This window comes from Nestor notabilis, unplaced genomic scaffold (assembly GCF_000696875.1).
Source record: "Nestor notabilis isolate BGI_N333 unplaced genomic scaffold, ASM69687v1 scaffold5579, whole genome shotgun sequence".
NCBI lineage: Eukaryota > Metazoa > Chordata > Aves > Psittaciformes > Psittacidae > Nestor > Nestor notabilis.
In genome coordinates, this window is record NW_009944945.1 from 62,129 (window position 1) to 76,815 (window position 14,687).

Here is a 14,687-nt window from a genome sequence, read left to right on the forward strand (position 1 = left end):
TCAGTAGTCCCAGCTGATATCATCTTTCTGTAGTGAAGTCTGTATGGTCTGCATGTCTCTCAGCAACTGAAGGTTCTTCCGACTCTTCTCTCCAGGTTTCACTTTGATGGGACCAGCATTCTTGCCTTTTGTGGTTACTGTAGTTGTTACTTTAACCTCACTAACAGGGAACCTGTCTTTTCCTTGTTTAGCAGAAGTCTTTCTGGACTTGCATTCTCTCTTAAGTCTCTCAAGCTGAAAGAGAAGCCCAAAGAAAAACATTAAGCAGTGACCTTGTTTCAGTTTATGTAGGGCAATTCTTCCAGACAGCTGAAATAGCCCACTGCTTATCTCACCCAGCTCAGCAGATGGATGCTTCCAGTCACCCTGACTCATAAGTACTTTACTTTCCTTACACAGCTTTGCTGTATTCCCATCTTTAGAACTGTGTTCAGCTTACAGTCTCTGAACTCTAGGTTCTCTCTTTAAGAACAAGTTCAGTATGGGAGAACATCTCTATTATGAATGTAATAGAAAAAGTTATATACAACAAAAAGTTGACTTGTCACTGCTGCCATCCAGTGACTCCAAACCAAAACAAACAGAAAACAAGTTTTTCTGCATACGCACATAGTGATTTTAATAGCTGGTCACTGTCAGAGATGTAGCTTTAAAAGAATACCCTAACTGCAGAGGTGAAGAGCTGGTATCCACACAGCACTAGAGATCACAGCTTGTGACACTCAGTACTCAGCAATGAAGACTGAACTGGCACAGGCCTGAACAGGGAACTGGACAGTTTAAGGTGCAGACTCATTCATCCTCTTAAACTGCAAAGCGGTGGCTCCTCGAGCTCCTCTCCTCACATAGTGGAGCTCCCTCCCCCTAGTTTACAGCACGTGGCAATATTCCTAAATCCCAACTCCTAAACCCTTTACCAATAGCTACTGAGGAGCCTCAGTCTATGCAGACCTGTTACTGTCAGGAACTCCTGCACATCTGTTTCTCTGCAACAGCTCCTCTGAAGATCCTAAGAGATCAAAGGAGAGTAATGCTTCTAACTGAAAACGTTTCATGTGTCCATTCTGGATGTCAGCAGCAGTGCTCCCAGTACATATTTTGTGTGTAAGTTACGTCAAGTGAGGGTGAATCTTGGTTCATATGAGCTTAACCAGATGAAGCACATGAGGTTAAGCTCTTAAGAGATTCACTAAAATGAATGAAAACTAGGGAAAATAAGGAATCAACAGGTTTTATAGCTTTGGACAAACAGGCCATGCTATTCAAAACATTTTGAAAGGAGCTTTGAGCAACCTGATCTAGTGGAAGGTGTCCCTGCCCATGGCAGGGGGCTGGAACCAGATGATCTTTAAGGTCTTTTCCAACCCAAACCATTCTCTGGTTCTATGAAACAGATACTTCAGGTTTTATAAAGTGCAAATCAAATCATAAATAGTTCATTTACTGCAAGCAAAGGAGAACTGTTAAAAGATCCAAGGGATGAGGGGAGTGTAAAATGCAATGGAGGAACAGATGGGAAAGCTCTGCCCAGGACAGGATGAAGAGAGGGCAGAAGGGTGACATAGTAAGACAGAAAGAATAACGCAGAAATACTGGGATGGAAAGATGGAGATACACAGACTAACTTTGGGACATCAAAGCTAGAGCTAGGTACTACTGCTCTACAGTAGTTATTTCTGCTTTATTCAATTGCTTCTAGATTAGGATATAACATAAGAAAACTTAAGACAGCAGCTCCACGGAAGCATGAACACAGTCAAGAGGAATTCACCTGCAACCGATGCCTCCGGACTTTGCTGATCTGGTCTGCCTTTGCTTCCATCTTTCCCACCAGTGCCTCAAGTTCCCTCTCCAGTTCTTCCCTCACTGCAGTGGTTGGGGCTTCCTGGACAAGCTTTGACAGCTGCTGGTGATCACTAGCATGGAATTCAGATAGAACAAAGCTTGTGTCAGACCCCTTGGCTTCTAATGCTTGTACCCCAGCTCAGAAATAACACAAGGACACTACAGCATCAGCAGCCAGCCATGTGCAACGTGCCATGGCCAACCAGTAACAACAGTAGTGCTGGTCATCAGCATTATTAGAGTAGCACATCCTGGTGGCAGGCTGCTGCAGCGTGAAGCCTCAGTAACGTAAGTAGCTTCAAATCACACATTCAAAATGACCAAATAACTGCTTAAGAGCATGATCTCAGCACTCATTCAGTTACTATTTTGTGAGCTGTATCTACTGCAGTTGTGCAGTAGGCTAACAATTCATGTTCTGTTAACCAGGACAAGCAAAGTGACTAGTAAAGCTGTCCTAGTGTTGCATCAGGAGCACACACACTTCTACCACTTACGAATTCAGTACTGCTGCATATAAGCACAGGTATGGAGTCCAGACCTCTCTAAGTACAAGGGGAAATGACAGGCTCCACAGCCAGTAGAACAAAGGGATGATATACCAGAGACTTCCTAAAACTAACGCCTTTCTCAGGCAAATTCTTCCAACTTTAAAGCAAAATGCAAAAATATAAAGCATCTACATTGATCATCTGTGATGGAGAATATGCCCAACTCACAAACTCATCTGTCCAAATTCATCTTGTAAAGTCAGCAACACTTCTGAGAGCTCTTCCTGGGATGAAGAAGAGTCCTTTGGCAGAGATGACTTCCTGCTTTTGCTGGCAGGATGACCAGTACCGATGGGTTTTGCTAGTGGAGTATCATTTACCACCCGACTGTTACACAGAGCTTTCGTGTGTTGCTTCATCAGGTGCAGGACATGTTGCACGTTGGCACCAACAGAATGACTGGGGCTGGTAGACTGGAAGGAAAAGTAAAGAGAGTTCTTTTAAATTGCACTGTCAACAACCTACTTGATAAAACAGAGAACATTTTAGAACTGACTTTTTCTGCAGCCAATAATGCATTTTTTGTTTGAATGAATATGCACTAACAAGAACAGCTTGACAAGCAGCAGAGAGGACCCATTTTTGGAAGTGCCAGTTCAGCAAGTTATTGATATTCAACAAGCCTTTTGAAGACAAACTAAAGGAGTCACAGAACATTAAGCGCTCTGACCACTGGGTGTCAGGAGTGCTCCAAGCCAAAACCATTGAAGGAGCTGCAGCTCCTGAGCTTTGGGATTAAGCAGCTCACCTTCCCAGCTACAAAGGGCACATCACCCAGACGCAGTCTGTAATGGGGCTGTGCAGTGAGGTGGCTTGCAAGAGAGCATTTCTGGAAAGAAAGGAGAGAGAAATCTTTATTAAGTTGACATTACAGCAGACCTATTTTCCCTTTGTTTTGTAACAAAAAAGGCAACCTACATCCTGACTGCATGCACACACCCTTATTTAACTCCTCAGTAATTGCCCTTCTAACCCCCCCATGTTACCTTCTCTGGCTGCTTAGTTTTCTTCCTGGGTTTTCTTGCTTTTGGAGAAAGTAATGGTGATGCTGCTTGAATCAGTCGTCTGTTGGTTTCCAGGCCTGTCTGAAGCTTAAGTGAGGAAGTAAGGGGAGTTACTGAAATGACGTTACTAAATAATCAGAGGCAGAATAAGCTGAGAATTGCAAAACGATGTTATTTAAAATACAGGCTCTCTAAAAGCAAGGGCTGCAAGTTTCTAGGATGCTTTTGCAGTTCAAGGATAATTAAAACAGTACTTCCTCTGGTAGCACTGCTCATCACTAATCCTAGTAAGTTAAGAGAATTAATCTTACTGCATTATTCCCATGCAGGCAAGTGCCAAAACATCAGCTATGCCTTACATTTGACAAAGTATCAGGAAAGTCAAGGCACCCTATCCTGCTCAGTTGATCCTGTGGCATATAGTTAATAGACTTAATCCTTCTATTAAATTTGACAGTTAAGAAAAAACAACCCAAAAACAAAAAACAAAGAACCTCCACCCCACCCACCCCCCCCACAAAAAAAAATAAAGAAATCCCACACCAAAACACCCCAAACCAAACAAACCATCTATTGGAAAAGTCAAGGTCAGGATTCTCACTGTCAGCAGTAAGTTCTGTACATTTTGCTGTTCCTTCCAAGAGGAAGCTATGGCATGGCTTTAGAAATCGTCCCCTACCCTCCAATACCCTAAGGGGGCCTACAAGAAAGCTGGAGAGGGACTTTTTACAAAGACACATAGGGACAGGACAAGGGGGAATGGCTTTAAACTGACAGAGGGGAGATTCAGATTAGATATTAGGAAGAAGCTCTTCACTTGTGAGGGTGCTGAGGTGCTGGCACAGGGTGCCCAGAGAAGCTGTGGCTGCCCCATCCCTGGCAGTGTTCAAGGCCAGGTGGGACACAGGGGCTTGGAGCAACCTGCTCTAGTAACGGGTTCAGTACAAGTGCTGTTAGAAAAAGGTTTCCTTTGAGAAAGCTCAAAGAACTTCAGAGCATTCAGCACCTCAGATGGGAGGGAAAAACAAACAGAAAAACCCCAAACCAAACCAAGAAAGCTAACCCAAGGTTTTCAACACTCCATCTATGGAAGGCACTTTCAGCAAGTTACTTGAAAAGCTGCTGGAAAGGAAGAGCTAATTACAGCACACACCAGTACAAAAGAGATTTCCTGCTGCTTACCTCAGCTGCTTTTTCCTGAACAAGCTTCCTCGCGTGTTCTTCCTCCTGAAGCTTCTGTTCCAGCTCTTTCATTTTTTTCTGGTCAAAGTTGAATAGAAATAATAGTGTTACTAATGAAATAATTCTTTTTTCCCCCTGAAACCTACAATACTAAGAGCTTGAACAAAAGTATACGAGTTCAACTTAACAACTTAAAGCTAACTGAAGACTTCAGCATCACAATGATTGCTGATGTTTCACCTGGACAGGCATAAACACAGCAGTCAAGTGCTTAGGCTTAAACTGAATTGCTTTTTCTATTTTTACTTCCACAACTGGTATCTGAATCTAAGTTACAGCCTACAAGGGAGAGTAATACATACAAGGCTGTCTGTCTCTTCAGTTTTAAAGAAAAATGTAGAAAATAGGTTGTTTTGTGTACATTATACTGAAAGATTTTACACTGCAAAAGGGCTAACAAAGGTCTATCAGGTACCATTACAAGCTGAGGGAAGGCTTGCTTTATTTAGACCACTAATGGTATTTTTGTTGGTATCTGTAACTTAAGCTCTTAGAAGAAAGGAATTTTGGAACATCTAGCCACCTTCTAATAAAGAAGAAGGAGGAAACTTTGTATGATGCCCGTGAGATACCTTCAATCAAAATTGAAGTGATTCCACCTTTTTACAGTAAAAAGATGTAAGAACTTTTTTGAAAGTCCCTTTCAAAGAGCTAAGGAAAAGGCACATGCTTCTTTGTAAATCCTCCAGCAAGATGAAAACCTTGTTTAAACAGGATACACTTAAACTCCCAATGTGAAAGTTATTTGATAACTGTCTGATTTTATACAATGGAATGAAAAGATGATCCAAAGCTCCAGGACACAAAACAATAACTCTTCTTGTCCTGCGAAGACCAATTATTCACAGACCCACTAATCAAACTCAAGGCAGAGAAGCACACAACTCAAAGCAACAGCTATATTTGTATACTTCTGTTTGTAACTACACTGGGGTTGGTAAATATTTCAATTCTGCTTTACCTAAGCATTAACTTCAAGATTAATGTAACCAGCTGTTACACAAAGGTGCCAAAGGCAAAACCCTGGATAAAACACTTAGGACAAAGACACTACATAAAGTAACCAACTTTTTCTGTTGAACATAAGGAATACTTTTGACTTCCCAATCCCCTACATAGGTAGTGTACAGCCACAGCATGATGTGAGGGTTCATCACTTCTGCTGCTCACAGAATGGTGAGGGGTTTTAGCATTAAGATCTGTTACTACCAACTACAGTTCTTCAAGAAGCATCATCTACACATACATCCAAATTCTGCTCATCTGGCCACATGAGACCAGAGCCCAAACTGTGCTTTTAGGGAAAACCCCTGTTCCCTTATTCCAACTTCAGACATAGACATGTTCAGGTCTCCTCATTCAGCTACCCAGAGACTGCACTGCGGAACGATGGCTGCAATAAACATACACTAGAAACTGCTTTTGAGGCAAGTGCTCCAATTGAGTACTTCATTCACTTCCTTGTCACAGGCAACAGTACCACTGGCAAACTGCTTGAAGGTAATACTTATAGGGCCAAGTAGTGGCTCTGCAGACATTACTCTCAATAAGACCTACGTACAACGTGTGCTCTGGCAGAGTGTCTGAAATCAGAGGCAGTTAAATCCTTGCTTGCTCACGTGCAGCCACCTCACCACTTCCCATCCATTTCAGCACACCTTGCATAGAAATAGTCTTTCTTATCTGTTTCTTCGTTCAAATTCAACTTGGAAATGTTCCTTTGGTCTTGCCACCACCACAGCACAGATCAAAGAGGCAATAGATGCAACTGCTTTGAGTTTACAGTCACTCTTGGGATTATAAGGTAACACTCAGCACATGGGTGCTCACATAGGAATATAGGCTGTAAGCACAAACCCGTCGATCAGGAAGTGCTCAAGACAGTATAATGATCAAAGAAAATGACCTTTAGTCACAGCTAAACCCACATGTCTCAGTTCCTAGAATTGCTTCAAAATTGTGTGAATTTAAGACCAAATTCCACTATATCAGATTTAACTGTAACAGCCACTAATTCCTAAAGTTATCAATGAAACAAAGACATCTAGTTTGATCCAGAAAAAGAGCTGTTAGGCTGAAATGGTTTTCACCAGCAAGGCACAAGATGACAAACCATCCAGCCCCACCAAACTCCAGCTGCTACCAGTCAAATAACTTGGCAAAAGCCCTTCAGAAAGGAATTCCGGTTGCTGAACCAGTTATTCCAACACTGACCCTGGAGGAACCCAATGCTATTTGCAGTGAACAAAACCCCAGAGACACTCATTTCTGCAAGAGCTTGGCCCAAGCATACAATGCAGGCACTTGTACTCCACAACTGCAGCTCACCACAATGGGGTGTCAAGATTTTAAACAGCTTGTTACAGCTGCCTTGGGTCAGAGGCTTGCAAGAAATAGTTGTAGCATCTAAATGTCCTGCAGCAAAACAACTAGCTAAGGATTCACTGTCAAACATCTGGAAAAACACCATCTACTTCAGCAACTGGCTGGTGTGCAGGGCAGCAATATGGTTCTGATATACCACTATCTAGTCATGTACTATCTGCTCCTTTTGGAGGGCAGGGAAGAAACTTGTGGGTAGAAGCCTCTCCCTGGTTAAGCCCTCCATAGTTCCCAGACTTGGAAGTCTTGCAGTCTCTCTACAGCAGCAGAAAGAGGTATGTGGGCAAGACTTCAGAAGCCAACACCACAGATGGTACACAGAAAGATATATTGGGTTTGCCTGGCAAGGTTGGAGGTGGTGGAGGCGGGAAGGCCACAGAAGTGGCTTATGTGAGAAGCTGCCAGAAGCCTTCTCCATGTCTCGTAGAGCCAATGTCAGCCAGATCCAAGACCTACCCACCGCTGGCCAAGGCTGAGCCCATCAGTGATGGTGGTAGCACCTCTGGGACAGCATAATTAAGAAGGGGAAAATGTTACCGTGCAAGAGCAACAGCATCCAGAGAGAGGAATGAGAATATGTGAGAGCAACATCCCTGCAGACACCAGGGTCAGTGCAGAAGGAGGGGAGCAGGTGCTTCAGGCACCAGAGCAGATTCCTTTCAGCCTGGGGTGCAGATCGTGGTGAGGCAGGCTGTGCCCCTGCAGCCATGGAGGAGCAGGTATCCATCTGCAGCCCATGGAGGTCCATGGTGGAGCAGATATCCAGCTGCAGCCTGTGGAGGACTCCATGCCGGAGCAGGGGGATGCCTGAAGGGGGCTGTGACCCTGTGGGAAGCCTGCACTGGAGCAGGTTTGCTGCAGGACTTGTGACCCCGCAGGGGACCCACGCTAGAGCAGTCTGTTCCTGAAGGACTGCACCCCATGGAAGGGACCCACATGGGAGAAGTTCATGGGGGGCTGTCTCCTGTGTGAGGGACCCCACGCTGGAGCAGGGAAACAGTATGAGGAGTTCTCCCCTGAGGAGGAAGGAGCAGCAGAGACAACATGTGGTGACCTGACCACAGCCCCCATTCCTTTTCCCCCTGTGCTGCTGGACGGAGGAGGTAGAGAAATCAGGAGTGAAGTTGAGTGCAGGAAGAACAGAGGGGTGAGGAAAAGGTACTTTAAGATTCAGTTTTTATTTCTCATTATCCTACTCTGATCTGATTGGTGATAAATTAAGTTTCCCTGAGTTGAATCTGTTTTGCCCATGTCACTAACTGGTGAGTGATCTCTCTCTGTCCTTATCTCGACCTATAAGCCTTTTGTTGTATTTTCTCTCCCCTGTCCAGCTGAGGGCAGTGACAGAGCATTTTGGTGGGCACCTGGTATCCAGCCAGGGTCAACCCACCACAGAATAATATGACCAAACACAGTCTTGTTGAACTTGTAAAAGCTATTGATTCACAAGGAATCCTGAGAAGGCAAACTCATTCCAACCCCCTGCCAGCCAGTGCTAGATGCCTAGAAATGCCCAGCTCCAGAATTCTGGACACAAAATAATTAGTAATAATTGTGTTTAAGAAGGAAGGCAAGTGGCTAAAACACAAACACACCAAATCTCCACAAGTCAAGCCAAATCTGGGTCAGAGCAGAATATAACCACTAGCATTCAGTATCATGCAAGGCAACTCAGAAGTAGAGTGCTTAGGAATGCCCATAGTCCTACATGCCTAGACACCAACCAACCACTAAAGAGGAACATCAACAGATACCTTCAAAGCTTAACAAAACTTAACTCTTGCAGTGTGTAGTGACCTAAAGCCCACCTGGCCATGCAGGCTTTCCTTAATAACTTCAAGTTCTCACAACAATTCAGCTTTAAAGAGATGTTTAGTTGCCACCTTTGTGTGCAGCACAAAGGTTGCTCAGCTCTGTCACTGACACAGCTATGAAGTGCTGGCTGCAACAAACAAGCTAAATCTGTTGTATTCAATACAAATGACAGACCTCTGCTATGGACTGCATCTTAGTAAGTCTGCTGTACTCTTTTTCCAGCATATCCAGCTTTTCCAACTTAGACTGAACGTGTGATTGATCAAGAAGCCGATCTCTCTCCAACGAACCCTTGAAGTGAGAAAAGGAAAACAATTATAAGCACAATAAAACAAAACCATCTGCAGTAAGCCTTGTGCCTGCAGCACAAAGGAAGCCCATAAACAGTCCAAAGGAACTACTGTTTCCTCTGTGCAATTTCAGTGGTGCTGTGATCAGGGAGCAAACTGCTGGTCCACCCATGCTGGGAACCTGACACTCAAGCAGATCCAGATGAAAGAACTCTGCAGAGCCTCTCCTCCCTCTGAACCCAATGTGGTAACCCCCTCATTGCTCAGCTATTAGAGATAGCTTGCTTATTTTTTCCCCCCCTTTAATAAATCTTTAATACTAAAATAAGACAGCCATAGAGACCAATGCACAGATGATCCATGCTCCTATAAAACAAAATTCAAGCTCATTTTAGGTATAGGCCAACTCCCACAGTCACTGATAGTGGGAAAATAGAAATGCTACTATTATTTCTACAGAATCAAGATTTCAGCCCCAGCTTAACAAGAGTAGTACTAGTAAAGAAAACCCTACAGATCTGAAGAGTGTTAACACAAAAGGGAGGTTTTGTCCCAGTGGCACATGTGTTTAACATTGAGGGATGAGGATGAGCCACTGTAGTGAGTCAATCATGCAGAAGCAAACAGTTCTTCCTAGTATCAGAGCTAGATTCTGCCTTAGAGATAGGTGCACAAAGACAGAAAATACCAGGGTCCTGCTAAGACTGGAAAACTTAAAGTAGGGAGATTATCCACACCTAAGTATATAAAGGCCAGCTGAAAGAGACATCCACACTGATACTAAAATCACAGTAACTATAAAAAATCATGACAGTAACTATAAAAAAACTATGAAAAAGCTCATGATTTTCATAACTTAACTTGAAAACACACCTGTTTCTCCAAGAGATGTGACTTCTCATTTTCTGCATGCTGGATCATCTTCCTCATGTAGACTAGCTGTTTCTCTAGAAGGCTGCACCGAGACTCAGCAGCTGCCAGCTGAGAAGCCAGTTCTGAAGGTAACAGAAGGCAGAAAAGTGAATCATGCACTGCCTGTTCCTGGGATTTACTTTTTTTCCCCCCGTTTTCACAACAGTTCCAAAACAAACAAGAAAAGCACCACCTAAAGAAACTCGCAGATTAAGCCTAATGAACTGCTGTATACATGAAAATCCCTAAAACAAAGTGTGCTTTTCAAATGATTGCTTCATAACTCCATGTGTTGCTGCCAAGTAGAAGATGCTGAACAAAGTAAATTGAAACAGTTTTTATGCAGTGATAAACAAGTTTCATCCATATCAGTGTTCTGTAATATCTATGTAAAGCTTGCAAACAACCTTGGTTTTTCTTTGTCACTTCAGTCCTGTCATGCTCTTTGTGTTGCATTTGTTCACTGAGGACTTTCTTGTAGTCTGCTGTTTCCCTGCTGAGGTGTTTTACATTCTCCTCTGCCTGAAGCCGTTCCAACTCCAGCCGATGGATTTTTTCCTGGAGATTCTTCAGGGCAGAAAATATTGCTGTAATTGAACAAGTACCTGTTGTTAGAGGCCATTAAACCACCTCTTCAAGAGAACATTGAACTTGAAACTCTCTTACAAAAGCATGTTATGTAAGAAAGTCAGAATGTTCCTTTACCATCATCCAAGACTCCTTCCAGGAATTGCTTCCCTTTAAACCAGAACTGATATTAAAACTAGTCTCAAACTAATAGATGTCCTCGGTGCTCACCTTCATCTGTAACATTTGGGACTTAACCATTTCCCAGAACAAGGCATGTAAATATTCTGTAGATTCAGTGCAAATAGTGCATCTTCTGACTTCATCAAAAGGAAAGGTCACAACTAAACAGCTAAAATGCAAACCAGCACAACAAATACACAAACACAATGTTCCTATGAGTAAGCACAGAGTAAACTAAAGGTCAGCTATCAGAAAGGCTATAAAAATGTTTATTTCTCTAAGTGGCAGCTCTTTTTTGATTCTGTTTCTGCACTTGTGTTCCCCTCCTCCTCAAGACATGTATCTCCTTTGTGCTGAACAACTTCTCCTCTTTCTGTTCCATTCCCTGCTTTAGCAACTACTCAATGAAACCTTCATATATTCATCACCATAAAAAGAAAAGCAGTTGTAATAAAGCTGACATCACCCTGCAATTAGACCACCTGCTGGTAATCTGATGTATTATGTCCCTTAGCTGTATTGTTTAATTCTGCAAAGTAACCATCACCATAAGCCCTTTCCCCTACACGGTTCTGGTTGTCCTGGGTTCAGCTATAGCAGTAATTTTTCTCCTTCTTAGTAGCTGGTGCAGTGCTGTGTTTTTGACTTTCAGTCTGGGAACAACGCTGATAACACCGATGTTTTTAGTTGTTGCGCAGTAATGTTTACTCTGACCAAGGACTTTCTCAGTCTCATGCTCGCCCAGGGAGGAGGGGAAGCCGGGAGGAAGCAGAGGCAGGACACCTGACCCAAACTGGCCAAAGGGGGATTCCATACCACAGCACGTCATGCCCAGCATATAGACTGGGGAGAGTTACCCGGAAGGCCCAGATCGCTGCTCGGGTCGGGCTGGGTATCGGTCGGCGGGTGGTGAGCGGTTGTGTCCTTTTCCCTTGTTATTCCTCTTAGCATTATTATTGGTAGCAGTAGTGGTTTGTATTATACCTTAGTTACTGGAGTGCTGTTATCTCAACCCGTGGGAGTTACATTCCTCAGATTCTCCTCCCCATCCCTCCAGGAGCGGAGGGAGGAAGGAAGAGGGGAGGGAGTGAGTGAGCAGCTGCATATGGTTCCAAGTTGCCAGTTGGGCTTGAACCACGACACTGGTAAAGTGAAACACAGGAACATCTGTACAGACAGCTCATACAGCAGACTAATCTGGTCACATTAGCTCACTCCTTTGTGCTCAAACCCACTAAAGAGATTTCACCTTTATTACAGAACATGTGAACACAAGAAAAGTTGGGAACATGTGTTTGTTAGAGCATCAGATTGAAAAAATAAAGGAAAAATAATTATCAGAGTGAGTTTTCCAGAATAAAACCTCACCAAATCTTGAAATGCAGAATAGTAACTTAGAGTATCACATCAACAGACTACTTGCTTAGTAATAAATGGGTGACAGCAGTCAGTTAAGGGGAAAGTTATAAGTAACTTGGCCCTGCTGGCAAAATGAGTCACCAACTTTACCCTATTCTTTATCTATATTACTGTTACCAGGATTCAGTCGAAATTGGCATAGCTGAAACCGTAAAAAGCTTTGTTACTATTATACTTGGAGCTAAACTGAAATCTGTGTATTTACAATAACATCTAACAAAACACTGCAATGAAGCAATTCAAGCAAAGGATAAAAGGGAAACCCAACAGGATGCCAAGTAACATTCAGTCATCCTTATTAGAGTATTAAAACCAGGTAATGTATGCTGAGACACACACACCCCCCAAAGAAATATAACCAAAATAAGGAGAAATTAGTATACTGAACTTCAGGATTTTCCAATATGATTCTTTATTGGTGGGCACCTCATAGCAGCCTTCCAATATCTGAAGGGGACAAGGATGCTGAAGAGGGACTCTTCATCAGGGACTGTAGCGACAAGACAAGAGGTAATGGGTTTAAACTTAAACAGGGGAAGTTTAGGTTAGATATAAGGAAGAAGTTCTTTACAGTGAGGGTGGTGAGGCACTGGAATAGGTTGCCCAAGGAAGTTGTGAATGCTCCAACCCTGGTGGTGTTCAAGGCCAGGCTGGATCGGGCTTTGAGCAACCTGGTCTAGTGGAAGGTGTCCCTGCCTATGGCAGGGGCTTGGAACTAGATGATCTTAAGGTCCTTTCCAACCCAAACCATTTTATGATTCTTTCTTACATTTTTTCTTATAAGGATAAAAATATCAAGTTTCTCACACCCTTCAGCCTCCATGCAACTCCAGTCCCAAAAGCACTATTTTTGCAGTGATCCTGAGCCAAACAGCTCACACCAAAGGATCAGACCTGCTCTATCCTCCCAACTTCCCATGCTGCCTCCTGGCCTTACCCCAGGCAGCTCTGGAGGATGCCTCACTGCATGACAAGCCAATTCACTCAAACTGCAGAAAACTAACCTAGAATGGTTTTGTTCATGTCAGGTCAGGCAAAACAGAGAAATGAATACCAGGAGCAGAGTGGGAAAGGAGGGAGAAGGAGAAGCCTAGAAACAAGGAAGAGCGAGTGGGAATAAAACCACTTCCTTTTTTGGTGTTGTGACCCCTCAGTTCTGTGCTGAATTCCTCTCTGTATGTCCTAAATCTTCGCTGACATCATAAATATTCTTGCCACATCCTTTGTCCATCACAAGCCTTCCCATTTCAAAAGGGCCAAGCCTCCTCCTTTGCTCTGAACCATTATGGGGACTAACGTTTCCTTATTTCCAACTCAGCTGCGATCTCGGGAGAGGAAGGCTAAAGAAGGGACAAAGAAAACACGTCAGGACTACTACACAAACTACCTGGCCAACTATACAGCTCTCTACTGAAGAAGAACATCTTTCTCCAGCTCTGTGACCTTTTTGATCAGGTATTCTTCAAAAAGAAGCACAAAGGGCCTACAAAACAGGTGACCTGCACACCACTGGGAGGTGATAAAAGGATAAAAGACCGCAACCTTTGTAGACAAGGGCACACAGTATTTCACCACATGATATGAAAACAGGCAAGAAAACAGCTTTGCTGAACTGTTACCTCTGCTGTTGCTTTCAGGATACGGAATTACTGGTTTCCGTGGGGAACGCAGCAGATCTGAATTAATAAATGGCTTGTGCTTTGGGTATTCTATAAATGAAGTTGCAGAGAGCCCATCTGTGGCTGACACAGAGTTGTGGGTTTCGTGCAGATCATCCTGGAAAACAAAACAAAGCTGTTACTCAGCACACTTCTTTCTGTGTCACAACAACAGAAAAGTAGAATCTGGTTAGACGATGTGTAGAAATACTGCTGCAGGGGACTAATACTGTAATAAAGCTGTATTTCCTTCCCTACAGCCTTAGGCTGTGTCATTTTTACATCCAACTCCCCTCCACTAAAAATAGTATCAGAAAGAAAATGTGTTTTCCACCCTAGTTTCTGATATCCACTTGTTTTCCACTTACTTATACTGTCTCTTGTTTATTGTGAGAAGGTAATACACAGTCAGTTGGAAAACAGCCACCTCCTTAACTACAGGTTACACTTACAGCACACAAGACACTGTACTAAGGTGGCTAAAGGTGATAAAGCACACCCAGGACCACACCATAGTTCTGCATCCACCCATCTAGCTTAATAGCTCACTGCCTCTGGCTGGGGCAGAGGACATGCTCTCTCCTCCTGGCTGTGCAGTCCCAACCCCTCTTTTCTACTACCTTCAATTCATCTTTCCTATCCTTCCATGCATAGACCGAACCTCACCAGCAGACACATCTGGATGACTTTATGCTACACTTGATTAGTGGTACCAGCATAAGAAAAGCAGCAGCAGACTACAGCCAGGAAGGTGCCTCTGTCTCTGAGCAGCAATGTGCTGCTAGATCAGCCTGAGGAGACCATGCATTTCCCAGTGGG

At 43.5% G+C, this 14,687-nt stretch overlaps 1 protein-coding gene across 1 annotated transcript; it reads right to left on the bottom strand.

Annotated features, from left to right (window-relative positions):
* CEP57 (centrosomal protein 57kDa) lies at positions 1–13,986 on the bottom strand (the record flags this gene model as incomplete). Its single annotated transcript, XM_010022658.1, has 10 exons — positions 1–234; positions 1,772–1,916; positions 2,565–2,809; positions 3,145–3,225; positions 3,383–3,487; positions 4,583–4,660; positions 9,014–9,130; positions 10,003–10,124; positions 10,449–10,628; positions 13,830–13,986. Coding segments are annotated over 10 exons (1,464 nt in total), but the record flags the coding sequence as incomplete, so codon positions are not given.
* Positions 13,987–14,687: the final 701 nt, after the last annotated feature.